Below are 21954 nucleotides of genomic sequence, written 5' to 3' on the forward strand. Positions count from 1 at the left end.
TGAAGCAGAAGACGATTGGAAGGCTGAGTGCGAAGGGGACGGTGCCACTCTGCTCTCGTCTCCACTGCTCCCTGTGTCCCTGTGACAGTTCTCAGCCGATCGAAGGGCTGGGTCCTTTCCTTGTTAGTGCGAGCAAAGGGGTCCGTGCTGAGCTGTTAAATTCATGTGTGTTAAAACTTACGGTGCCACAGTGACGGGAGAGTGACCGGTTGTCTGTTTCTCTCTTCTCAGACCTCCTTTTTATGCCTTACTGTTAAAGGAAGGATCAGAGTACTATAAATTCTACAACAAATGTACTTTAGATTCACTCTATGAGGTAAAAATAACAATAAGAAACAGAAGGTAGACACAAAGTCTTTGTTCAAAATTTCATCATTCAAAGGCACTATTTTTTTCTAGGGTAGGCTTTATTTTTTTCCAAGATAAATCTTCTAACACGATTTTTTTTTTTAACCTCGAATCAGATTTTTAGAACTCAGAAATATTTGAGAAATATTTATAGACTACCCTCTTCATTAAAATTTTTTTTTTCTGATTATAAATTCAATAGTATAGATTCACTGAGTTCTATATACTTCATTGTGAGAAGAATTCCAAAATCAAGAATAAGGGAGAAGCAAGAATTACCTGTAACCCTATTATCCAGCGGTAACCAATGTTAATTTTTTGGTGTATTCCCTTCCCGTATTTTCTGAGTGTGCAGATATTTGACATCTTCTGCTGTTTCTTACCCCTGCACCTCGCTGTACCTGACGCCCTCCCTCTCTGAGCATTCAACAGCTTTTCGTTTTTTAAGACTCAGCGGAGGTGTCACCTTCCCCTGCAGCCTGTCCCTTTGATACCCCACATTCCTGTAGGCCCCACCCTGGTTTGGCTTCATGTCTGCCCTTGCCGTATTGTTCTCAAGCTTTTTTTTGTGTTTCTGCCTCGAGATTGACAGCAGAGACTAAACCACATTTTTTAGCAAAGCCCATTTATTTCAGTTCCTGAAACCTAGGGGCTTGGTCAAAGTTTATTGAATCAATGAATAAATCATTAGAATAATATTGTGTATGCACTTTTATATATTGCTTTTCACTTAACATTGCATTATAAGCATTTCCTTGTACACTTACAAATTAAAACATTTTTAATGGCCATAGGCTTTTCCATCATTAGGTGTAGGATTTCATTTTCCCCCCAAATTATTCATGATTTTGTGATGAAGGTTTGTACATGAATCTTTGTCTGATTTTCGGATGCTTTCCCTAAGATTTCTAGAAGTGATATTATTGGGTCAAGGGGCATGGTCACCTTTGAGGCTTTTCCTGGAGCATAGCCAGATTGCTTTCCAGAAGAGAATTGGGGCCTCAGTCAGTGTCAGGGGTGCCGGATAGTGTTCTAGAGGGCAGGGTCACCTCTTTGTGACCCTGTGTCACTTTATGAAGATGTCGAGATGCTGGCACATGCAGCACATTAATGGGGCTCCATCTAAGTTTTGGTTAGGATTAGGGCCAGGAGGAGAAATGAAAAAAAAAGTCGGAAGAAGAATATAATAGAAATGAGCACAGATGTCAGCGTGCTGTCTTTCTTTGTATGTTAATTATACTACAGAACGACTAACTTTGATCTATTGCTTGCCTTCTTTTTTTTAAAAAAACCATTTACAAATCTTTCCTAATCTAATTCTTATGAGAAGTTATAGTTTTTAGCCTTTCCTTCAAAAACTTGTTTTTTTGGCATGCCAGAAATACTAACACTAATAGCTATTGTATTCAGCACAGAATTTGCTAAACACTTTACACGGATGATAACCGTTTAACCGTATGAGGTATGGTTGCTGTTCTCGTTTTACACGTGGACATTAAGTCACTTGCTCAGGGTCACACGACCATTGCGTGGTGGTAGGTTGAGCCCAGAATGCCCGATGCCATTGTCCAGCCCTCCTACAGGTTGGTACTCAGCCGGTGTGTCCTCTGGTGTCCAGAGAACAGGAGTCGTTGTATATTAGCAGAATAGCCCAGAGTTGCCTAGGAAGACGCACCGTGTGTGTCTCTGCCCTTCTGTCCCCTCCTGGCCTGTTAGAAGTCCTCCCCCAACCCCCCTCCTGTAGGTGATGTCGTTTTTAGCTTTTCAACAAAAGTAGTCGGGAGAGAGAAAAATGGCATAGATGATAGAGACTCTGTTCATCCGGCGACCAAATCAGAGTTGTGACGGAAACGAGGAGCAGCAGCAAGGAAAAGTCGCCTGGGATCTAGACGCACAAGCCGTACAGCTAGGGAGAGGTCCAAGACAGCGCCCTGCAATGGCAGAAGGTAGGACGGGGCGAGGACGCGGGACTGCCCGGCTCCGAGTGGCTGAGTGGGACGGAGGCCGTGGCAGTGGCAGCAGCAGACGCCTCTTAAAGGGGCCGCGTCCATGAGCGGATTTTCGCGGTGACGGACCTGTTCACTCTGAGCACCAGTGCTGACTCGGCTGTGTGCAGGGGACACCAGGGACTTACAGGGAGATGTTGTTGGAGTGAGGGCCGAGGCGAGACTTGCTCTGTACAGAAGTGCCGGCGGTATCCATTGTCCCCTGTTGAGCCCTCCCCCCTCCCAGTGCGCCGGACACAGTACTGCATTAGCTGTGATGGCATCAAACTGGATAACAGAGGTCACTCTGCCCAGAGGATTCCCCAGAACCCTGCCTCCCCCAACCTGGGCCCCACCCGAGCCACATCCAGGTGTATCCGCAGCTGGCCTTGGTTTCTGGTGTGGCCTTTTGAGGCAACTGTAAGCATAGCATCTGTAGATTGCTTGCTGAATCTTGACAGGTAGCCCCGGAGGGGTAGAGGCTTTGCCTAACTTTGGCCTGCAGCTGAACCCCTCTCAGACTGTGCCACTGGACACCTACTTCACAAATCTACACTAGTAAGACCGGGAGACTTAGGAGCTTTGCTTATTAGTACATAGAAACGGACATGGAAAGGCAGCCAAAATGGGAAGACGAAGAAGCAGAAATCATATGACAGAACAGGACAGAGTGTCAGGAATAATGGAGTCAAGTAATCTAACAGATGCAGAGTTCAAAACACTGGTTATAAAGATGCTCAATGAATTTTTGGAAAGTGTAGAGAACTCCAACAAAGAAGTAAAAATGGAAATGGAAATTACAAAAGGGAATCAGTCTGAAATGGAGAACACATTATCTGAGATGAGAAGTATATTAAATGGAATAAACAAAGTGAATGAAGAAGAGGATCAAATGCCCTATCTAGAGGACAGGAAAGCCAATCAGGACACTCAATCAGAATGGCAAGAAAAAAGATGCCAAGACTATAAAAATAATTGAAGGAGGATATGGGATACTGTTAAGACTCCAAATATTCTTCTGATCGGCGTAACAGAAGAAAATCAAGATGTCAAGCAGCTGTTTGAAGAAATGATGATGGAAAACTTCCCTAACTTGGTGAAGGAAATGGTCATAAAACCCGAGGAAGCTCAGAGAATTCCAAAAATCAGGGATCCAAAGAGGTCCGCACCAAGACACATCATAATTAAAATGCCACAGGTTAAATACAAGGAAATAATATTAAAAGCAGCAAGAGAAAAATAATTACTTATAAGGAAACACTAATAAGACTGGCAGCTGATTTCTTAAAAGAAACTATGCAGGACAGAAGGGCTTGGCAAAAAATATTTGACAGGATGAGCAGACCCAGGGTCTCCAACCAAGAATAATTTATCCAGCATTTAGAGTTGAAGGACAGATAAAAAGCTTCCCAGACAAAAATAAGCTAAAGGAATTTATCACCACCAAGCCAGTGTTACAGGAAATGTTGGAGGGACTTCTTTAAGAAGAAAAAACATGTATCAAAAACAGGAATAAAGAATGGTAACAACTACGTTCCTATCAATAAGTACCTTAAATGGAAAAGAATTAAGTGCTCCAATGAAAAGATAAGAGTGACTGAAAGGATAAGAAAACAGGACCCCTCCACATGAAGAGAAAGGGGATGGGAAAACATTGCTTTGATGGACCTAGAAGGTATGTAAGTCAGACAGGGAAAGTTAAACACTATATGATTTCACTTATATGTGGCATTTAAGGAATAAAAAGAACAAACTAATCAAAAACAGACTCACAAATATAGTGGACAATTTGGTGACAGACAGAGGGGAAGGGGGTTTGGGGGCTGGGAGAATGGAGTGAAAGGCTAAAGAAGTACAAATTAGTAGCCGATGGGTGGTCACGGGGATGGGGAGCGGGGGGTGGGGCAGAGGGAACGCAGTGAGCGTTAACACGTTGGCTAGGTGGAGGGTCGGGGGAGGGAGGGAGCAATTGGGGGATCATTTTACGAACTATATAGATGTCTAACCAATGTGCTGTATGCTTGAAACTAATTAAAATTTAAAGAAAAATAAACAAAAATAGAAGCCATCAGGCACGTCTTGCCTATTCCGCTCTCCTCCCAGTTTACCTCCTTCGTTCTCACCGACGTCTTCCCACTTTCAGGGACGAAGTCTTCCTCTTCCTAGTAAAAGCCATCGTGGTGGCGGTGGTAGAGAGAAACGCTGGCCGTGTGCCAAGCTCTGTTCTAAATGCCCGATTGCCGGCTCGTGCCGTCTAAGGCTCATGTCATCATCTGCGACCTGTCCTGTCTTGCCCCGCGCCTGGCTTTCTTAGTAATCACTTCAATCTCGTTCCTTTCCTTTTCCTCTTTTTATTTAGAAAATCTCCAGTTCACTCGGGTTGTAAAACAAGATGCCACCTCTGGGCCTGCATTCCCCTCTAGCTGTCACTTTATCCCTTTCCTTCCTTTTCACGGACTAGACCCTCACGGGGTAGGTCTCTCATCCCACTCACTCTTCAGGCTCCCCGCCTTCCCTGTGCTTTTTGGGTAGGATTTTTCTTTCATCATTCCATTCAGACTGCTCTTGTGAAGACAACCAGTGGCTTCCTGGTTGCCAAATTCCCAGGCACTTTTCAGAACGTGTTATTTAACCTCCCTTTGACTTTTGACCCTAGTCACCACTTCTCGTTTGGGAAGTCTCTTCCTGCACACCATGGGTGCACAGCTTTGCTTGGTTCCCTTCCTGCTTTTCTGCCCCTGCCACTGACTGCCCTTTCCTGAGTACCCTTAAGTGACAATGGACTCAGGCTTCGATTCTTGATTCCCTTCCTCAAGGCGCACTTGTTGAGTGCCCACATGCATGTGTGAATGACTGCCTTGTTTTTTTCCTGTCATTCACTTGTTTTTTTCTTCAGATAGTTTTTATTATTATTATTTTTTTAGGCAAGGCAACCCTTGGTTGACCTCACAGATTGCAAGGACCTTGTCAGCTTACAATCCCTTATTTATGTATTTGTTTATTTATTTATTTTTTATGCATACAGCACCTGGTCTTCCTAGATGGTCTCCCATCCAAGAGCTAACCAGGCCTGACCCTGCTTAGCTTCTGAGATCGGACGGAATGGGGCTTGTTCAGGACAGGATGGCTGTGGACCCAGATGGTTCTTTAATGCCCCTGTGGTCCATGCCCCGTTCTTGAGTGCTCGGGAGGTGGATGTGAAGTAGATAGCAAAGTCCACCCTCTTGGTACTTAGGCTTGTCTACCATGTAAATACTGGTGGCTCGCCAGTGCATCTCCTGCCCGCGGCCTGGACCCACACCTCCAGGTGCCCCCGCACATGGACAGCGAGAGCGCGTGGCTCCGCAGCGTGCTGTACGCACACACGCAGCTCTGCTTTGGGTCATCGGAGCGCCCCTAAAATGCTGTGGCTCAGTTCTCATCAGCTGTATTGAGAGCATGTTTCTGTTGGGGACTGAGTGAAGGAGGTAGAGGCATCCATTCTCTGAGAGAGGGATTTTTTGTGTCGGGGACCTCTGAAAATCTTATGAAAACCAGAGACCCTCCTGACCCTCAGGTTTTGAGTGCCTGCCCGAGGTACTCTAAAATCTCTCCCTAAGTCAGGCCACACCAGCAGAGGTGATGTGTGGATCGCCTCGTTTGGACCACTCTAAAATTGCTTTCTCTGAGTCGTGTTTTGGCATTAAGCATCTTCTTGTTTTGAGTGTGTGATAATGGGTGTCAGTCACATGCTGTGTTGATAGACATGTGTAATGTGTACTGATCTCACTTCTGGCTTTATCTTATTTTTTCTGTCATCATTTTACTTCTGTCCTAATTTCCTTATCTATTTGATTTTAATTTAATAAGATATTAAGTATTAAAATAATTAAAATATATTTTATATATTTTATTAATCACTTTAAATCCTCGCTAGAACAACAAAATAATAATCATAAATAAAACAAAATTACCTGCCCATGGGGCATTTCTATTCGGGTATTCTATAGTCATCTCATAGTCAGTAGTCTGTAACTCCTCTTCTTAAAATCTCCTTCTTCTGTATTCTCAATTTTAGGGATTTTTACCATCCACTTAGGTATCCTGGCCTGAAGTCTAGACTCTCCACTCTCCCTCACATGTCACTTCCAAGTAATGACTACTTTCTGTTGATTATGCACCTTAAATAGCCCTGGGACCCTCCTTTCCACAGTCCCCACTGCCCAGGCTTGCTTCGTCTCGCCTCAGTCCGTTCTCCATGTACTAGCTAGACTGATTCGTTGTAAATCTGATTCAGTAACTGCCCTGCTTAAATCCTTCAAAGTCTCTTTCTTACTTTCATGAAAAAGTTCAGCTTCTTCGGATGGTATTCAAAGCCCATCCTGAGCTTGTCCCAGCATGCCTTTCCTGCCTTGTTCTTGCCGTGGCCACACGCACTCGCCTTAGCAAATGACTCAGAATCCCCTAAACACCGTGTGTTCTTGCAAAACCTCCCCGCTTGGCCGATGCTCTTCCGTCCCTTCACCTGGCTAACCCCTACCTGTCCCATCAGGGAACATGTACAGTGTGAGAATTTGCATGTTGCTGGATTTTCAAAATTACCCTCTCAGATGATTCGATTGTGCCGTTACTATAGATAGTGCAAGTGAATTTGAGTCCTGGAAACCAATAGTGAAAAGAGCGAGGGGGTTCTCCGCCCACCATCAGATAGTGCTGATCGTCCCTGGGGAATGGAGGTGTTTATAAACGCACACACTGTAGGCAGTAGAGCAGCTTATCGCGCTCACACAAACGATGGAATTTGTGTTGAGGGTACAGGGTTCCTCCTTCTGAACCCAGGGATGGAAAGATAGCTGGGTCACAGGAAGAGACTCAAACCCAGAATCCGAGCGCTGCCAGGGCTTCCTGTGTCTTGGGTTTCTGCTTCACAATCACCCCCGGACACATTTGCCATGACCTCACCTCTTTCTCACTTCCTATACTCATTTGGAGCCCTGGCTCTGCAGCTCCATGCCTGCCATGTGCAGCTGAACACAGCTCGGCAGAACACAGGCCATGCTGGCGGGTCTGAAAATTTCCTGATCTGCAGAAAGGTTGAATGAATCACCTAGAATCTTCACTGGTCCTTAACCTTTTCGGCACTGGATACTGGTGCTCCTATGAGAATCTAATGCCTGAGGATCTGAGGTGGAGCTGAGGCGGTGGTGCCGGCGCTGGGGAGCGGCTGCAGACACAGATGACGCTTTGTTCACTTACCTGCCACTCACCTTCTGCTGTGCGGCCCTAACAGGTCACTGACCAGTACTAGTCCGCAGCCCGGGGATGGGGACCCCTGACCGAGATTCATCAATCGTTGGCATTGCCTTTTTGCTTCGTTCTTTCTGTCCGTATGTGTGTTTGTACACGTATCCGCACGCACGCAGGTGTTGGATTTGGCTGAACTGTTTGGAGTACGAGAACCATCAAGCAGGGTGGGATAGGCGGCCTGAGAAGGCCTCACTGAGGAAGTGACATCCGAGCCAAGACCTGAAAGAGGGGGTGCGCCAGGGGACAAAGAGGCAAGCCGTGCAGTCAGTGGCCTCTGCCGTGGTGTGTCCTGAAGGAAAGGGGCCTCTGCCGTGTTAGACTGTTAGTGGTCCGTACTCACTGCCCCTGGCTGGGAAGGTTCTGTTCCCCCGCTGGCGGCAGGTACGGCCACGTGACTCGTTCATGCCACATGACTCATTTAGGCCAAGGAAACGCAGGCGGCGTTCTGGGCTTGTGCACAGCGCCTGCCGCGGCTCTTCCCGTTTGCCTTAGAGTCCCCTGTGGACATTGTTTCCCATCCCGGGTCTTTTTTATATTTTATTTTTTTTAAAGATATTTCTAGCTTATTTTTATTTATTTATTTTATTTATTTTAATTAAAAAAATTATTTTTTCCTTAACACCTCCAGCACCTGGTATTTCTAGGCGGTCTCCCATCCAAGTACTAACCGGGCCTGACCCTGCTTAGCTTCCGAGGTCAGAGGAGCTCGGACGCGTTCAGGGTGGCAGGGCCGTAGGCCCAGCCTGGGTGTTGGAGGGACCGTGCGGAGCAGCGCTGTACTTTGTCTGCGTGTTTCCAGGGTTTACGGATGTGAGAGGCAGCAAGGGCTTCATTTCCTTCATTAGACATTGTGAGCCACAAGGAAGGTGGAGAGAAACGGAAATGTGTCAGTGCCATCACCATTTTCATGTACGTGTGTACATGAAATAATAGTGTCTGTTGTAATCGAGGTACCCAGTGGGAGTCATTGGGCGTGCCCTTTTGCAACCTGCTTTTTCAATTCAGTTTTTAAAAAACTTTTTGGTAAAATACATATGACATAAAAATATATCTCCTTTAAGAGCAGGAGATACTGAAGTGAATAGAAAATATATTGTTTTCTTTTAAAGATATAGCATTTGGAGCCTCATAGGTATGAATGGGTGATAGCAGATATGGATATATGTGGACCGTCCCTATGAAGTGACAACAGATGCCCCAGAGTGACTTGCAGTCCCAAAGAGTCTTTTCTACTCTGTATCTGTGCACATCTCATCGTGCTGTGTCTAATCATCGATTTTCTTCTGTGCCTTTTCCTCTTGTTCCTCGCAGTCCAGGCTGTTTGAGTATGACCGTAATATCTGCAATACTAACATTCTAATACCTAAATTCATTTATTCACAACCGATCGTGGACAAGCACTGTATCATCAGGGGAGGAGGGCTGCCTCTGTCTGCAAATCACTGCAACCTCCGAGGGGATTTTTTTCTACTGTGGAGATCAGCAGGGCGTGGTTGAGACTGTGCACTGGAGTCGGACTGTCGGGGTTCACCTCTCTTGCATTTTCTAGCTCTGTGACCTTGAGCAAGTTCCTTAACCTCTGAGTTCAGTTTCCTCATCTATAAAATGGGGAAATAAAGGTACTGCTCTCTTTAGATTATTAACTAAGTTTATGTACATGAACCCTTAGAACAGCATCTGGCACACGGTGAGGGCGAGGTTACTTGTGTAATTATAAAATATTCTTTTATCTCGGGGTGTCGAGCAGCTGAAGTAGTTCGTCAGTGACTAACCTGGACGGCTGTTTTATTTGAATGCCAAATCAGCTTCCTCTTTGCAGGGGAGAAGGTGGTGGCATTGTTTTGAGAAGTAAGGAGACATTTCCTTATGTTCAGTTCAGATCTTCGAAGGAGAATTTAAGTCACTTCTTGCTATAATGTCAAGGTTGAAGGAAAAGTATTTTTTCATATTTTTGGCCTCATGTATATAGGGTAACAGTGGTAGACTGAGTTTAATATATACTTTAAAATGAGGGTAAGGGAGTTAACTGACAAGACTTTTGGAGCTTTTGAGTGAAAAATAATTTAAAATTTTGAATTTTTAAAAGGAACCAGGCAGACTTTAGATCACAGGATTGTGGTGTTCAGATTTGAATGTGCTTATTTTAAGATGTTTTGTGGGACTTGGATATGGGCATCTTGTGAAATTTTATAAGTTTTAGATACGGCTAGTTATTAAAAAAGAGAATAAAACACCAATAATAAGCAGAATAGGAGCTATCTCTAGAAGGGGACCATCACAAAGAGTAAATATTTTAGAGTTTTTCATTGTGTTGGGATTTAATTTCTTTGAGTAGAAAAGTAAGATGCTTTTGTAGAATGACTGTTTATTAAATGGAAAACAATGCTTTTTGGGTTTATTCCCCCCCCCCCCCCCGCCCCACCACCACCAAGTGCTAATAATAAGAGGAACAGTGTGGCCCATCCTGTCTTAGCTTCTGCCTCGTGCCACCACAATGGGCCTCGCTGTTTTGAACAGTGGCCGTTTTGAATCTATTTTTAGTCCATCAGGAACGTGAGGGTAGGAAATGCTACAGCAGGATAGAACAGTTCTGGGGAAAGCCCTATTTTAATGCCGTTTGTGAAGTAAGAACTGAAACAGTCAAGACAAGAAAACTCTAGGAATGAGATTTCGTTATCAGTCATTTGGCCTGAGTTGTGGTTTAAAACAAGGACATAAGTTGGGAAGTTGGAAGTTCCTTTTTTATGCTTTTGGTGTTTTCTCTCTGACGTCTGGAAAAACGAAATTCTAAAAAGGACTTTTGTTTAACTTAATGCCAGTCCTATGTGCTTAGTGTAAAAAAGCAGAGTAAGAAACAAGTGTAATAATATTTTGCTGTGTTGGGACTATTTTTAGTTTTTGTCTCATGTGTTTGTGATAAAAGTGAGGTCACGTCTTGTACGAGTCCAGAGTGTCACACAGGCCTTTATACTTGCAGTGTGGCTCAAAGCCCTTCTCTGGGGCGTCTTCTGTCCAGACATTCCCAGGGTCCTCAGGTTGCTAAATCAGCTTAAAGCTACTGCCACTGGAGAAGGTGACCAGCCCTCCGAAGGGCATTGTCCTCTACCGACAGCGCTGCTGTGGGCAGCCCAGAGCACTGCCCCCGCTGTGACTGTTTCTTCTCTTACTAGTAGGTCTTGGGGTCAGGATAGTCCTACCGGTCACCTCCTGCCAGTTCCTGTCACGCATGGACCTGCTTCTGTTCCTCACTCCACCTCCCTGGCTCCCCCAATAGTCCACAGTGTATTTACAGTCTTGTTCTTCATCCTTTTTGTTTGTTTGTTTTTAAACCTGTGTTTGTAGCGTGACGGGGCTGGGGACAGGGGAAGACCAGCACAGCGGACGTCTTTCCTCTTGGGAAACTTCCTTTCTTCCTTCAAGCCCGTGTCGCAGCGAGCCAGGACGCTTATTCAGTGTTTCTGTCACTGAAGGAAACATCTGAAGTGAACGTCCCAGGCCGAACGTGGCTCCCGGATTTAAAGTGCCTCCATATGTTTCCAAAAACAATGTGTAGGCTTTTTCAAAGATAATGGTAATATTAGTCCATAAATAGTAAACTTTGTGTGCAGCGCACTTTCATTTCTCCTTTTACTCATTCAGCAGATATTTAAATTGCACCTACAGTGTGCCAGGTTCACAAACAAACGCCATGGGTGGAGTGGGGCCGTGAAGGCCCAAGCCGTGAGGAAAAATGAAGTGGGCAGGGCACGGGCGCTGGTGCCCTCACAGCTCTGCGAGGAGGCTCCTGGTTTTATCCCCGTGGGAGCCACGCGGAAACAGAAGCATAGAGCCGCATAGAGCCGCGGGTCCCCTCCCCACCCCCCGGGCTGCGGACCAGTGCCGGTCGTGGCCTGTTAGGAGGTGGGCGGTGGGCCAGCGACCCAAGCTTCGTCTGTGTCTGCAGCCGCCTCAGCTCCGCCTCAGATCCTCAGGCGCTGCTTCTCACAGGAGCACCGGTCCCTGGGGCCAGAAAGGTTGGGGACCGCTGCCTTAAGCGACTTAACATGAACCTGCCTAGGTAGTAAGTAGTAAAGGTTGAACCTGAATTTGAAATCAAGCATGGGCTCCTAAATGTAGCCGCCTCTAAGGTAATGACATTTAACTTCTACCAATTCCCAGACGCTGGTTTGTGTGAAAATTTAGTCTCTCTTCGCCAAGCGTTCTGTTGTATTGGTGTGTATACACGAACACATTTTTAAAAATTAAAATACTGCATTAACTTCAGTATCAGTGTTGTATATTTTAATTTACAGCAAATTTTTAAAATTATAGAATTCTCGTAGACTGTAGCTTTCTAGTAAGCCTTGACAGATAAGTAGGATTTGTTTTTTAAAATTATCTTATTTGAAGCATATAAAGGAGAAATTTAAAACATAAGTTATGAAGAATAACTAGATGACTGTCCATTGCGTTGCGTATGCAACCCGATGAATTTTGACAAAGTGGACACACTATGAAACTAACGTCCAGTTAGAAAAAGACCCTCGCCGGCCGGCAGACGCGCCCGCGCCTCCCCGGCATCTCCCCTGCACCCCGCCCTCTGCCAAGCGTGATTACTGTCCCGACCGATGTTGCAGCTTAGCTTTTCTTGTATTTTTCTTATATAAATGGAATCATGCAATCTGTGTTTTTTTTTTTTGTTTGTTTTGTTTTGTTTTGTTTTTTATCTCTGGCTTCTTTTGCTCAGGATCCTTTGTGAGAGCCAGCCACAGCCAGGTGGCTGCTTAGAGCACAAGGGCGTTCGTCTGATTGCTCTGTGGCTTCCAGTGTAGAAATAAACCACACTTAATTTATCTTCACCCATAGTTCTCTACGCACATTTTTACATCCCATCCTATTTGATTGTAACAGCGATCCGTGAAAGCCATTTCGGGCTGAGCTTATTATCTCTGTTTTCGAGCTGAGGAAACAGTGACTCTAAGGAGTTAAATGTGCTACTCAGCGTCACAGCCAATCCCCGGGGCCTCAGCCTGCAGGTGTCCCTGCTGGTGCTGGTGCTGGTGCAGGTCACTCGCTGCAGCCACGTCTCTCATCACGTCTTCAACGTAGCGCCGCAGGGAAGGACAGTCCAGCTGTCTGCACAGACATGGCCACGCTTAAGTCTCTTCTTTGTCAGGGGAGACTCTGGGCCTTCGTCATAATCAGCCCCTCCACTCCCTCGTCCCCCTCTCCCTCTGACCTACGTGCCTGGCAGAACCCCAACTGTGGTTAAATCCAGCTTTCCACGTCCTCTGCACCTAGGCAGCTGCCCGTGGCCGGGACACACAGAGCACCGTCTCGAGTGGTTTCATTTTGAATGCTTGACCGCCACCCTGAAGCAGTCACAAGCCAGCTCGGCGCTGCCCAGTTCTCCTTTATTTCCTTGGCGCGTTCATTCTCTCGCTCTTCCAGGTGACCGCTGTGTACCCCACCTTCTCTCTTTAGACCCCTGAGTCCTCTGGCTGCACTCTCAGCCGATCACCTTGTTTTCCACTTCGCAGCCAACACAAAGGCGGCCGGGGGGGAGCGGCAGGCGCCCCCCAGCACGTGGGCGCTGCCCGTCCCCTCTCGGGCTCAGCACGCTCCCCGCTCCGCCCTTGGCCCTGCTTTCCCTCCCTTCCCCTCTCCCCTGTTTTTCTACTTTTTTTTTTTTACAGTAAAAATCCTCTGTACTCCCTGACTGTACTGTTTTTCTTCTCATTCTTTCTTGGACCCACTCCAGTCAGTTTTTCATCCCCAGCATCCGTTCAGAATAGCTCTAGACAGAGACCTCAACTGCCGCCGCATTGCCAGGTGCAGTGTGCACCTCTCTGTCTTCTCATTACCCAGCCTGCAAGTAGAGTCCTGCCAGTCACTCATTCTCAAAGTGCTCTGATTGGCTTCTAGGAAGCCAGGCCCAGCCCTCCCGGGAGAACCAGCCCCGAGGCCCCGTGACAGCTTCCTCAGTCTCCTTTGTTGATTTCGCCTCGCCTTCCAGCTCCGATTGTTGGCGTGTTGCGGGGCGTCATCCTGTGTTGCGGGGTGTCATCCTCAGACTTCTTAACCTCTCTGCCTGCACTCACTGCCGAGGGACCTCACTCTCTCGTGGCGTCAAATGCCATGTAGAAGCTGACAGTTCCCAAATTGTCCCCCTAACCCGTCTTGTGCGTCAGATCGTACGCGTGGTTGACAGCTCCATCTCTTTGTTAGTGAACGTGCATCTAAAAGAATTTCGGGTCTCTCCCCGCTCCATTCTTCTTACTGTCTTTCTCTCAGTAAACTGATCTGATAAATTGCTTAGACTTCAGACTTCGTCGGCACCTTTACGTCCTCTGGTTCCGTCCTTGTCATTCAGTGGATCAGTGAATCCTGTGAACTTGAGCTCTGCTTCGGACGTGTATCCCCACTGACCTCTCGCCACCATCCACCCCCTAGTCCGCGTCACCGCCCGTCCCCTTCCCTCGCTCGTGGCAGCAGCCTCCTCAGCCGTGTCTCCGCCTACCCTCACTCTCCCCTGCAATTTATTCTCCATAGCAGCCGAAATAAAACATTTTAAGGTGTACGTCACATCATGTCACTTTGCCGGTCAAAACCCCCTGGTGGCTTCCCAGAGCCAGTGCTCGTACGGTGGCCCTCGAGACCCCTTGTCACCTCTGACCTCGTCTTCTGCCGTTTCCCCGCCTTGCTCATCCTGCTCTACCACCCTGGTCTCCCTGACCTTGTATGTGCCAGGCCCAGGCTCCTCACGCTCCCCGACACCGCGCGGCTTGCTTCCTCTCTTCCTTCGGGTGTTTTCAGGTGCCCCCTCCCCAGGGAGCCCTGCTGTCCCTGCCCTACTTCATTTTTCTCTGCTGGCGCTTGTAGCCACCTGGCCCCCGCCAGAATCCGAGCTCCGTGAGAGCAGGGCCGCCTGGTTTACTGTCGTGTTCGCTGAGTGTCGAATGCACGACTGTTTGAAGAAGTGTCGGTCTCAGAAGTCTGAAACACTGTCTGGGCTTTGCATATTTAGTTCAACCTCCTTGCGTGTGGTTTTTAATACTTTGCCTCCCTCAACTCCATGTATTAATCTCTCCCATTGTTCAGTGTGTACAGAGCTGTCATGTGCCTGGCACGTGCTCAGTGCTGGGGCCACAGCAGTGAACGAGGTGGACGTCATTGTCTCACGGAGGGAGCTTCCATTCAGTAGAGAAGCAGACAGTAGGACAGACAGTGAGGGAGAAATAAGCGAGATGTTTTTCGACCGTGACAAGTGCGCTTGAAGGATGTGACTCGAGGGCTGTGACATCAAATGAGTGTGGCAAGGAGGGCCGTGCTGGATGCAATGATGGCGGAAGCCCTCCAGGAGAGTGGAAGGAAGAGAAAGAAGCAGCCATGCCAAGAATTGTGAGAAACTGCTCCTAGGTTAAAGGAGTTGCAAGCAGCCAGAGGTGGGATGGTGTTTAAGATGTTCTAGGAACTGTCAGAGGGCCAGTGTGGCTGCCGCCTGGCGTGGCACACCGTGAGCCCGGAGAGACAGCAGTGGCCCTGTAGGACACAGCGAGGACTTGGTTTTTATTCCAGGTGCCATGGGAAGCCACAGAGGGGTTCAAGCAGGGGAGATGATGGTGTTTTACGGAATTACTGCGATTGCCGTGTGGAGAGCAGGTTGTAGGGGAAACTACGATAACCTGCCTTCTAACGTCTTAGGCTGACTTCTATGTTTAGGCAGATTTTTAAAATCTCCGTAGCCCTTGGCAACCACCATTCTGCTTTCTCTATGAATTCAGCTGGTCTCAGTGCCTTATACAAGTGGAATCATAGAGTAATTCGTCTTTTTCGTGACTGGCTTTTTTCACGTAGCATAACGTCCTTAAGGTTCACCCGTGCCGTAGCGTGTGTCAGAATGTCCTTCCTTTTTAAGGCTGAATGATGTTGCACTGTATGGACGGACCACGCCTGGTTTACCGCTCTTCTGTTGGTGGACACTTGGGTTACTTCCGCCTTTTGGCTCTTGCAGGTAAGCCTGCTGTGAACACGGTGAACAGTATCTGTTCCAGCTCCTGCCTGCGTTCAGTCGTGTTGGCCTGCATTCCCAGAGTGAACTGCTGGATCGTAGGGTAGTTCTGTTTTTAATTTTTTGCGTAACCACCACACCGTTTTCCAGAGTGGCTGCACATGTCACACCCCCATCAGCAGCACACAAGGGTTCCAGGCGCTCTGGACCTTGCTGACACTTCCCTTTTTATGTTTTATTGATAGTAGCCATCCCAAGGGTGTGAGGTGTTATCTCATTACGGTTTTGATTTGCAGTTCAGAAATCTAAAACGGTGAAAGTGTTTAAAGAAAGGAATCTGGGGCCTCTGTCTCTACCAGGCCGGAGTGGGCACAGGTGCACCCTTCAGGAAGCTTTGGCAGAGGTCCTGGCGAGAGAGGAAGGTGGCCCTGACAGTGGCGGCCAGGGAGCAGAGTGAGATGAGAGGCTGGACCCAGGCATAAGGAATGAGACTTGGTGATGAATTGTCTGTGTTTGAGGTGAAGGAAGCAGTGAACACACAGCCTGGTCCTCTGGCTCGAGTAATTAATTGGCTTGAGAACAGGTCGGGGGTGGGCATTTCTCGTCGCCTCCGCCGCCTCCACCCCAGTCAAGTGTGCATGAGAGAAATGCTTCATTGATTTCTTTCATTGAGTTTATCGTAACACCAGTCCTCCTTGGCTGATTCGTGATGTCTCTCCCTTTTCTCTGCTCCGTTCGGGTCTGTGAGCATCCGGCGTCTGTCACAGACCAGGAGCCAGGCCGCCATGTGGGGAGACGAAGATGCTTGAGAGCGAGGTGGGGGCCGGTGGGGCGCGCGGTTCGCACAGGTGTGGTCTCAGGACTCCTTTACACCGTTTCAGAATACTGAGGCTCCCCAAGAGCATTTGTGTAGGTGGATTATATCTATGGGTATTTACCGTATTAGAAATGAAAACTGAAAATTATTAATTCTTTCAAAAATAATAAAAGCCATTGTATATTACTATAAATAACAATGAAAACAATACATTCTCAAATACAATGAGAAGAGTGACATCGTTTTCACTTTTGCTAATCTTTTTAACGTCTGACTTTATAGGAAGACAGCTGGATTCTCTTATTAACTTGTTTATTAAAGAAGCTGCAACATCACGTGTCATGTGGTCTCTGGGAAGCGCCACTGGACACTTGTAGGGGAATGAGAGCGAAAAGGCGGATGTTTTAGTGTTGTTATGAAAACAGCTTTGGCCTCACAGACCCCCTGGCAAGGCCTTGGGGGCCCGCAGAGGTCCCCAGACTGCCGCTGGGGTGGCGAGAGGGCAGGCACGGGGGCGGGGCTGCCCCTGCGCGTCAGGCGGGGTAGCCAGCCTGCCCTCGCCTCGGTGTGCTCGGGTGTGGGGGGCACGCGCCTGTGATACACGTACCCACCTCGCAGGGCTACGACGATCAGGTGAGCGCTTGAACGTTGCTAGAAGGTCGTAGAGCGCAGCAGCAGCGTTCGTTAAATCAGCATGACCGAATCCTCTCCTGAAGGCCACTGAATCTGGTTCAGAAGCTAGACGAGCACCCGAACCAGTCCAGAGTTTTGTATAAATTCATCGACAGGTGTATTTGCATCAGGGGCACAAGGAAGGGCGTTTGGACTTTGAAGTCACAAATCGGGGTGTTTCTTGGTTGTCCGAACAATAAAAGGAGATTTCTCACAGTGCTGGGGTGACAGATAGATTCCTCGTTCAGACGAGGCGAAGTCCATCCCAGTTAGCACTGGTCCTAATTTAACTCTTATCTTCCTTACTCAACTGCGGAAGGAGTGCGAGCAGCCTGGTTGGTTGGTTTCTTTGATGTTCGCGCGGAGCCAGAAGCCTTATCATGATGGCTCCTTCTCCTCACCGCCTGGGACAGCAGCTGGCCAGTGGGTGTTTATTGACTGGTTATGAATTAATGACTATCAAGATGTGGGGGAAACATTTCTGTGGTCCACTGGGATTGTGTGGTACATACTTGTAATCGCTTCATAACTCTGGGATGTATATTAGTTTAAGGAAGATTATATTTTTATTGAAATTAAGGAAAACCTCATTATTTTGCTCTTGAAAATGACAGTAAAATTTGTCTTGGCGTAACTTTTGTTGTTTTCTCTCATTATTTTAGTGAATTAAATTGGATATTTATTTTCAGTCTTGCCTCTTTAAGATGACCAATTTATGTAGTGTTATTAAAATCTCAGCAAGCTTTAGTGTTTAAAGTGTAGCATGCTAATTGTAAATTATCACAGTGTCAGTCAAGGAGGTGCGATAAATGGAGATGGTAAGGCAAATAAGATGCAGTTTTTAAAGACTGCGGTGGCAGCTCGCAGAAATACTGGTGGACCACGTCACTGTCCCGAACGAGTGCCTGTTCCTCAAGGCGTGCTTGGCTGCTTGGCCCTGGTGGGGCCCTGGCGGCGGCTGCGTTCTCGGGAGAGCTGTGTCTCCGTTCAGTTACCGAATGCCCTTTTCCCCTCCTGTTGTAGATACGCCGGAGGCGCCTGGCACGACTTGCTGGAGGACAGACCTCCCAGCCGACCACCCCGCTCACCTCTCCCCAGAGGGAGAGCCCTCCGGGACCTCCCCTCGCAGCGTCGGCCCCCGGCCCCTCCCAGAGCCTGGGCCTCAGTGTCCACAGCATGACCCCAGCTACCTCCCCAATAGGTGCATCAGGTAAGCCTTAGCCTCACCCCTGCGGCGTGCTCGAGATTCTCATCCCAGCTGCTTGTGACGCTCCCAGTCGTGACATTGCCACAACGGGGTAAAACAACTTGGACAGCAGCTTTTTTAAACCCTTTTGGCAGTAGTTAAAATTTTATCGTTACATTGTTTTGTGTTAATGGCTGTTCATTTTGATAATGATCTGTTAAAACTAATTGTTTTCCTTTCTATAACTTTATCCTTTTTTTCAAACAGGGTTAGGTCTTTTCCCTGATGGCAAAATGATTAAGACTAAATTTAGTTCTGCTGATTTTGAGTTTGGTTGATGCTTTTGTTTTAAGGTAAAATAATATGAAAATGTAAGATTGAAATGATGGTTAAATTAACAAGCCTCTGGTTACAGATTTTCTTGTCTTCATTGTACTTTGGCATAGAATTCTTTCTCTAAATTTTCAGGATATAAAAGTTGACCTGATAATGATGTTTTATAACTATCTCATTGACAGTTATTTAACTGCCATAAAGCTTGATTTCTTTATAATTAATGAGCTCGTGGCTGATATGCAGGACTGCTTTCACTCAGAAACGATGATACTGACTCATACTGTATATTTGAAACCAACTGTCCTTTTCTCTAAATGAACATTTCTATCAAACATAATAATTATTGTCATCATAACAATTATATAATTACTTAAGATTCTAATTATGAAAAAACAGGTGCTAAGAGACCAGCATCGATCAACATGTCATCTGACAATTTAACATATAATTGTTAGTTCTGCATTTAAATGCATTCTCTCTTAGTCACCTTCTAGATAATGTTTTCTCGATTTAGGGCGACTCATCAATTAAGTGTTTACGGAGTTTCTGTCACTGTAATTTTTATTAGACGTCATCGTGACTCTTCCCTGTGCAGATAGAAACGCTTATACATAATTCTGTTAATGATAAAAGCGCGAGCGGTTCCGTTAGTAACAGCAGCGCCTTTGCCTGCGGCGTCTCCTCCGTACACCGTCTTTGAGAAGCCGTGCTGGTCCTCCGGTAGGGGCAGGGTTTAGGATTCCAGCTATGTGTTTGCCTTTTCCTTGGAAATGGTGCTGCTTGTCTCACTGTGCTCAGGCCCCAAATGGAATGCTAGAAAGTGTCCGGCGGAGCCCTGGGGGGGCGGGGAGGGCCTCTCAGCGCGTCGGCAGCGGTCAGGCAGGAGACCCAGACGTCTGCATGGGCCTGGCACGCTCGCAGCCGCACCAGGGTGATCTCGGCAGATGGCAGCCACCGCGTCTCGCAGGCCCGTGCCTTATCCCCAGTCTCTAATCTCTACCCACCTTGTTATGCATATGCCTTTCTGAACCTCCATCCCCCCTTCCGAAAGCCTCACCGTCCGCCAGCAGCAAAATCCGGCCCTGTGAACGTCCGTCCCCCCTGCGCTCTCATGGGAGTTCTGCTCTTCTGCTGCTCTCTCTTCTCCTCTTCTAGACCGTTCATCCTCCTCCCCCAAAACACACTGACTCTTGTGTCATCACACCTTACTCCCCGCCCCTCCCTGCGTCACCTGTCCTCTGACCCGCTCACCCCGCCTCGTGCTGTCCGCTGTCGCCTTCTCCAACACCGTTTCTGGCTTAATTCATGACGGTGTCAGTACCACAGGCTTGACCTGCCCAGGGCTCTGAGCTCTCAGTTTCTCGAGCTCCTCAACTTCAGTGACCTTTTGTCTTCCACCTGACGTTAGCCACTCCCTGCCGTGGTCATGCTCTAGATTTTCCATCTCAGTGTCTTTCTGACCACCACCTTCAGCTTTCCAGCTCCGTCCCTCTGGTGCCCAGATGCAGTACCCCCGCGGGCCCGCTGGGGCCATCGTCCTTTGATTCCATCAGCTCATCACGTTCCTCGCGCCTTTCTCCCCTCACGTGCTCTCTTTCGTCCTTGCTTGAATTCTGCAGTCAGCCATTTTTGTCACTCTTCTCTCGCCTCTCTTCTCCCTTCGTCTTAATTTGCTCGGTTAAACCGTGATCCTGGTCGTAAAGCCCCACCTACTCTGTCTCATGCAATGGAAGAGGGCTAGAGAAAAACCCAGAACCATGCTGTGTGTCTCATTTCATAAGCTCAAGGGGGCCTCAGCACTGGCGGACAGTTCCACCGGGTTTCCGACCCCCTGTCCCACTCCGCTGATCTCTTTCATGGCTTCTCCAGTCTGCACCCGATTCTCCTCCATGCTCTCAGCCGGGGGTCTGAGGAAGCAGACGCAGGCGGAAAGGGAACTCCGTAAGCTCCCGCCATCGCTCGCGTTCACCTGCCACCCTGTCCCTGTGCCCTGCCCTTGTCGAAGGCCGTACCCCAAATCCCATCCCCTCTCACCTGCCCAGAGCCGTTGCCGCAGCCGTCACTGCCTTTCCTGCTTCGTCAGGTTTTTCGTGTCAAGTGGAGAACTTTTATTTATTTATTTTTAACCGCCATGAATACCTGCTGTTCCTTCTCCCGTCAGGGGAATAAATAGAAAGGAACTCTGGATCCCATTTCCCCCGCCGGCTTCCTCCCACGTCTCGGTACCCTGCACAGCAGAACTTGGGGCATGAGCCTCCTTCTGTCCTCGCACCCTCTGCCGAATCAGCTGCAGTCACGTGCGGCCTCTTGTGGTCTGCTCTGAGTCACCGTCCGACCTGACCTGTCGGCCTCGTTCGACATGGCTCTGGCCCGCTTCTCCTCGAAACACTTTCTTTTGCCTTCCAGAACACCGCACTCTCCTGGTCTCCATCTTATGTCCAGCTGTTCCTTCTTAGCTCTCTGTATGATTCTGTTTCATTTCCCTGACTCCAAAATGTTAGGGTGCCAGGGCTCAACATTTAACCCTCATCCTCTTCCTCTGTGTTTCTTCTCTTACTGAGTTTATCTGGTTTCTTGGCTTTAGTTACCGTGTTTAATCCGACGACCCCCAAGTTTGTATGCCAGGTTAGACCTGTTCCTTAAGCCTCAGACTCATACGTCATCTAATAAGCACCTCACGGATAGCACGCCAAAATCGAGCCCCTGATAGTTCCTCACTTCTCATCTCCTAGGACCCTGTCTCTATAAGTGACAGACTTTTTTCCCCTAGTTGCTTAAGCCCGAAATGTTATTTCTCTCTACCTCATACTCTAGATTATTTGGGGTCATGAAACTCTCAGTTTGAAGGCCGTGTGGTCTCTGCCATAGCTGTCCTTCTCTACCCTAGTGGCACAAAAGCAGCCATAGATGATATGTAAAGAGGGAGCATGGCTGTGTTCCAATAAAACTTTATTTACAAAAACAGGTAGTGGGTCAGATATGGCCCGTGGACTGTAGTTTGCCGGCCCCTGTTCTAGGTCCATCAGCAAAATAGAGCTAGATCAGATTCTCCCCACCTCATCTCATCTCATCTCACGTGTACAGGTGCCACCTAGGTCCCAGGCACCAGCACCTCTTAACTGGCCTCTTAACCGATCTCTCCAGGCTCACCCTTGCCCAGTTCACAGTCTGTTCTCAGTGCAGAGCCAGCGGGTCCCACTACAGCATAAGTGCAGCGTCATGCAACAGCAGTGCCATTTCTCACAGCAAGCCCATGATGTTGCTGTCACAGACTAACAGAAAGAATTGGAAACTGAACGATTAGTTCTTGGCAACGTACCTCTACGCTGTGAAG

General features: G+C 47.7%; 1 protein-coding gene and 1 pseudogene across 4 annotated transcripts in view; one reads left to right on the plus strand and one right to left on the minus strand.

Moving 5' to 3' along the window:
• Positions 1–21954, plus strand: part of UBE4B (ubiquitination factor E4B) — a 109249-nt gene that overhangs the window by 13710 nt on the left and 73585 nt on the right. For all 4 annotated transcript variants that reach the window (XM_016163591.2, XM_036228482.1, XM_036228489.1 and 1 more), the window contains one exon: positions 18122–18308. In XM_016163591.2, the coding sequence (XP_016019077.1) occupies positions 18122–18308 (187 nt within the window). The remainder of the gene's footprint in view (positions 1–18121; positions 18309–21954) is intronic.
• LOC118605059 lies at positions 8239–8357 on the minus strand (annotated as a pseudogene).

The sequence above is a fragment of the Rousettus aegyptiacus genome, unplaced genomic scaffold (assembly GCF_014176215.1).
Source record: "Rousettus aegyptiacus isolate mRouAeg1 unplaced genomic scaffold, mRouAeg1.p scaffold_m13_p_1, whole genome shotgun sequence".
NCBI classification, from domain to species: Eukaryota; Metazoa; Chordata; class Mammalia; order Chiroptera; family Pteropodidae; genus Rousettus; species Rousettus aegyptiacus.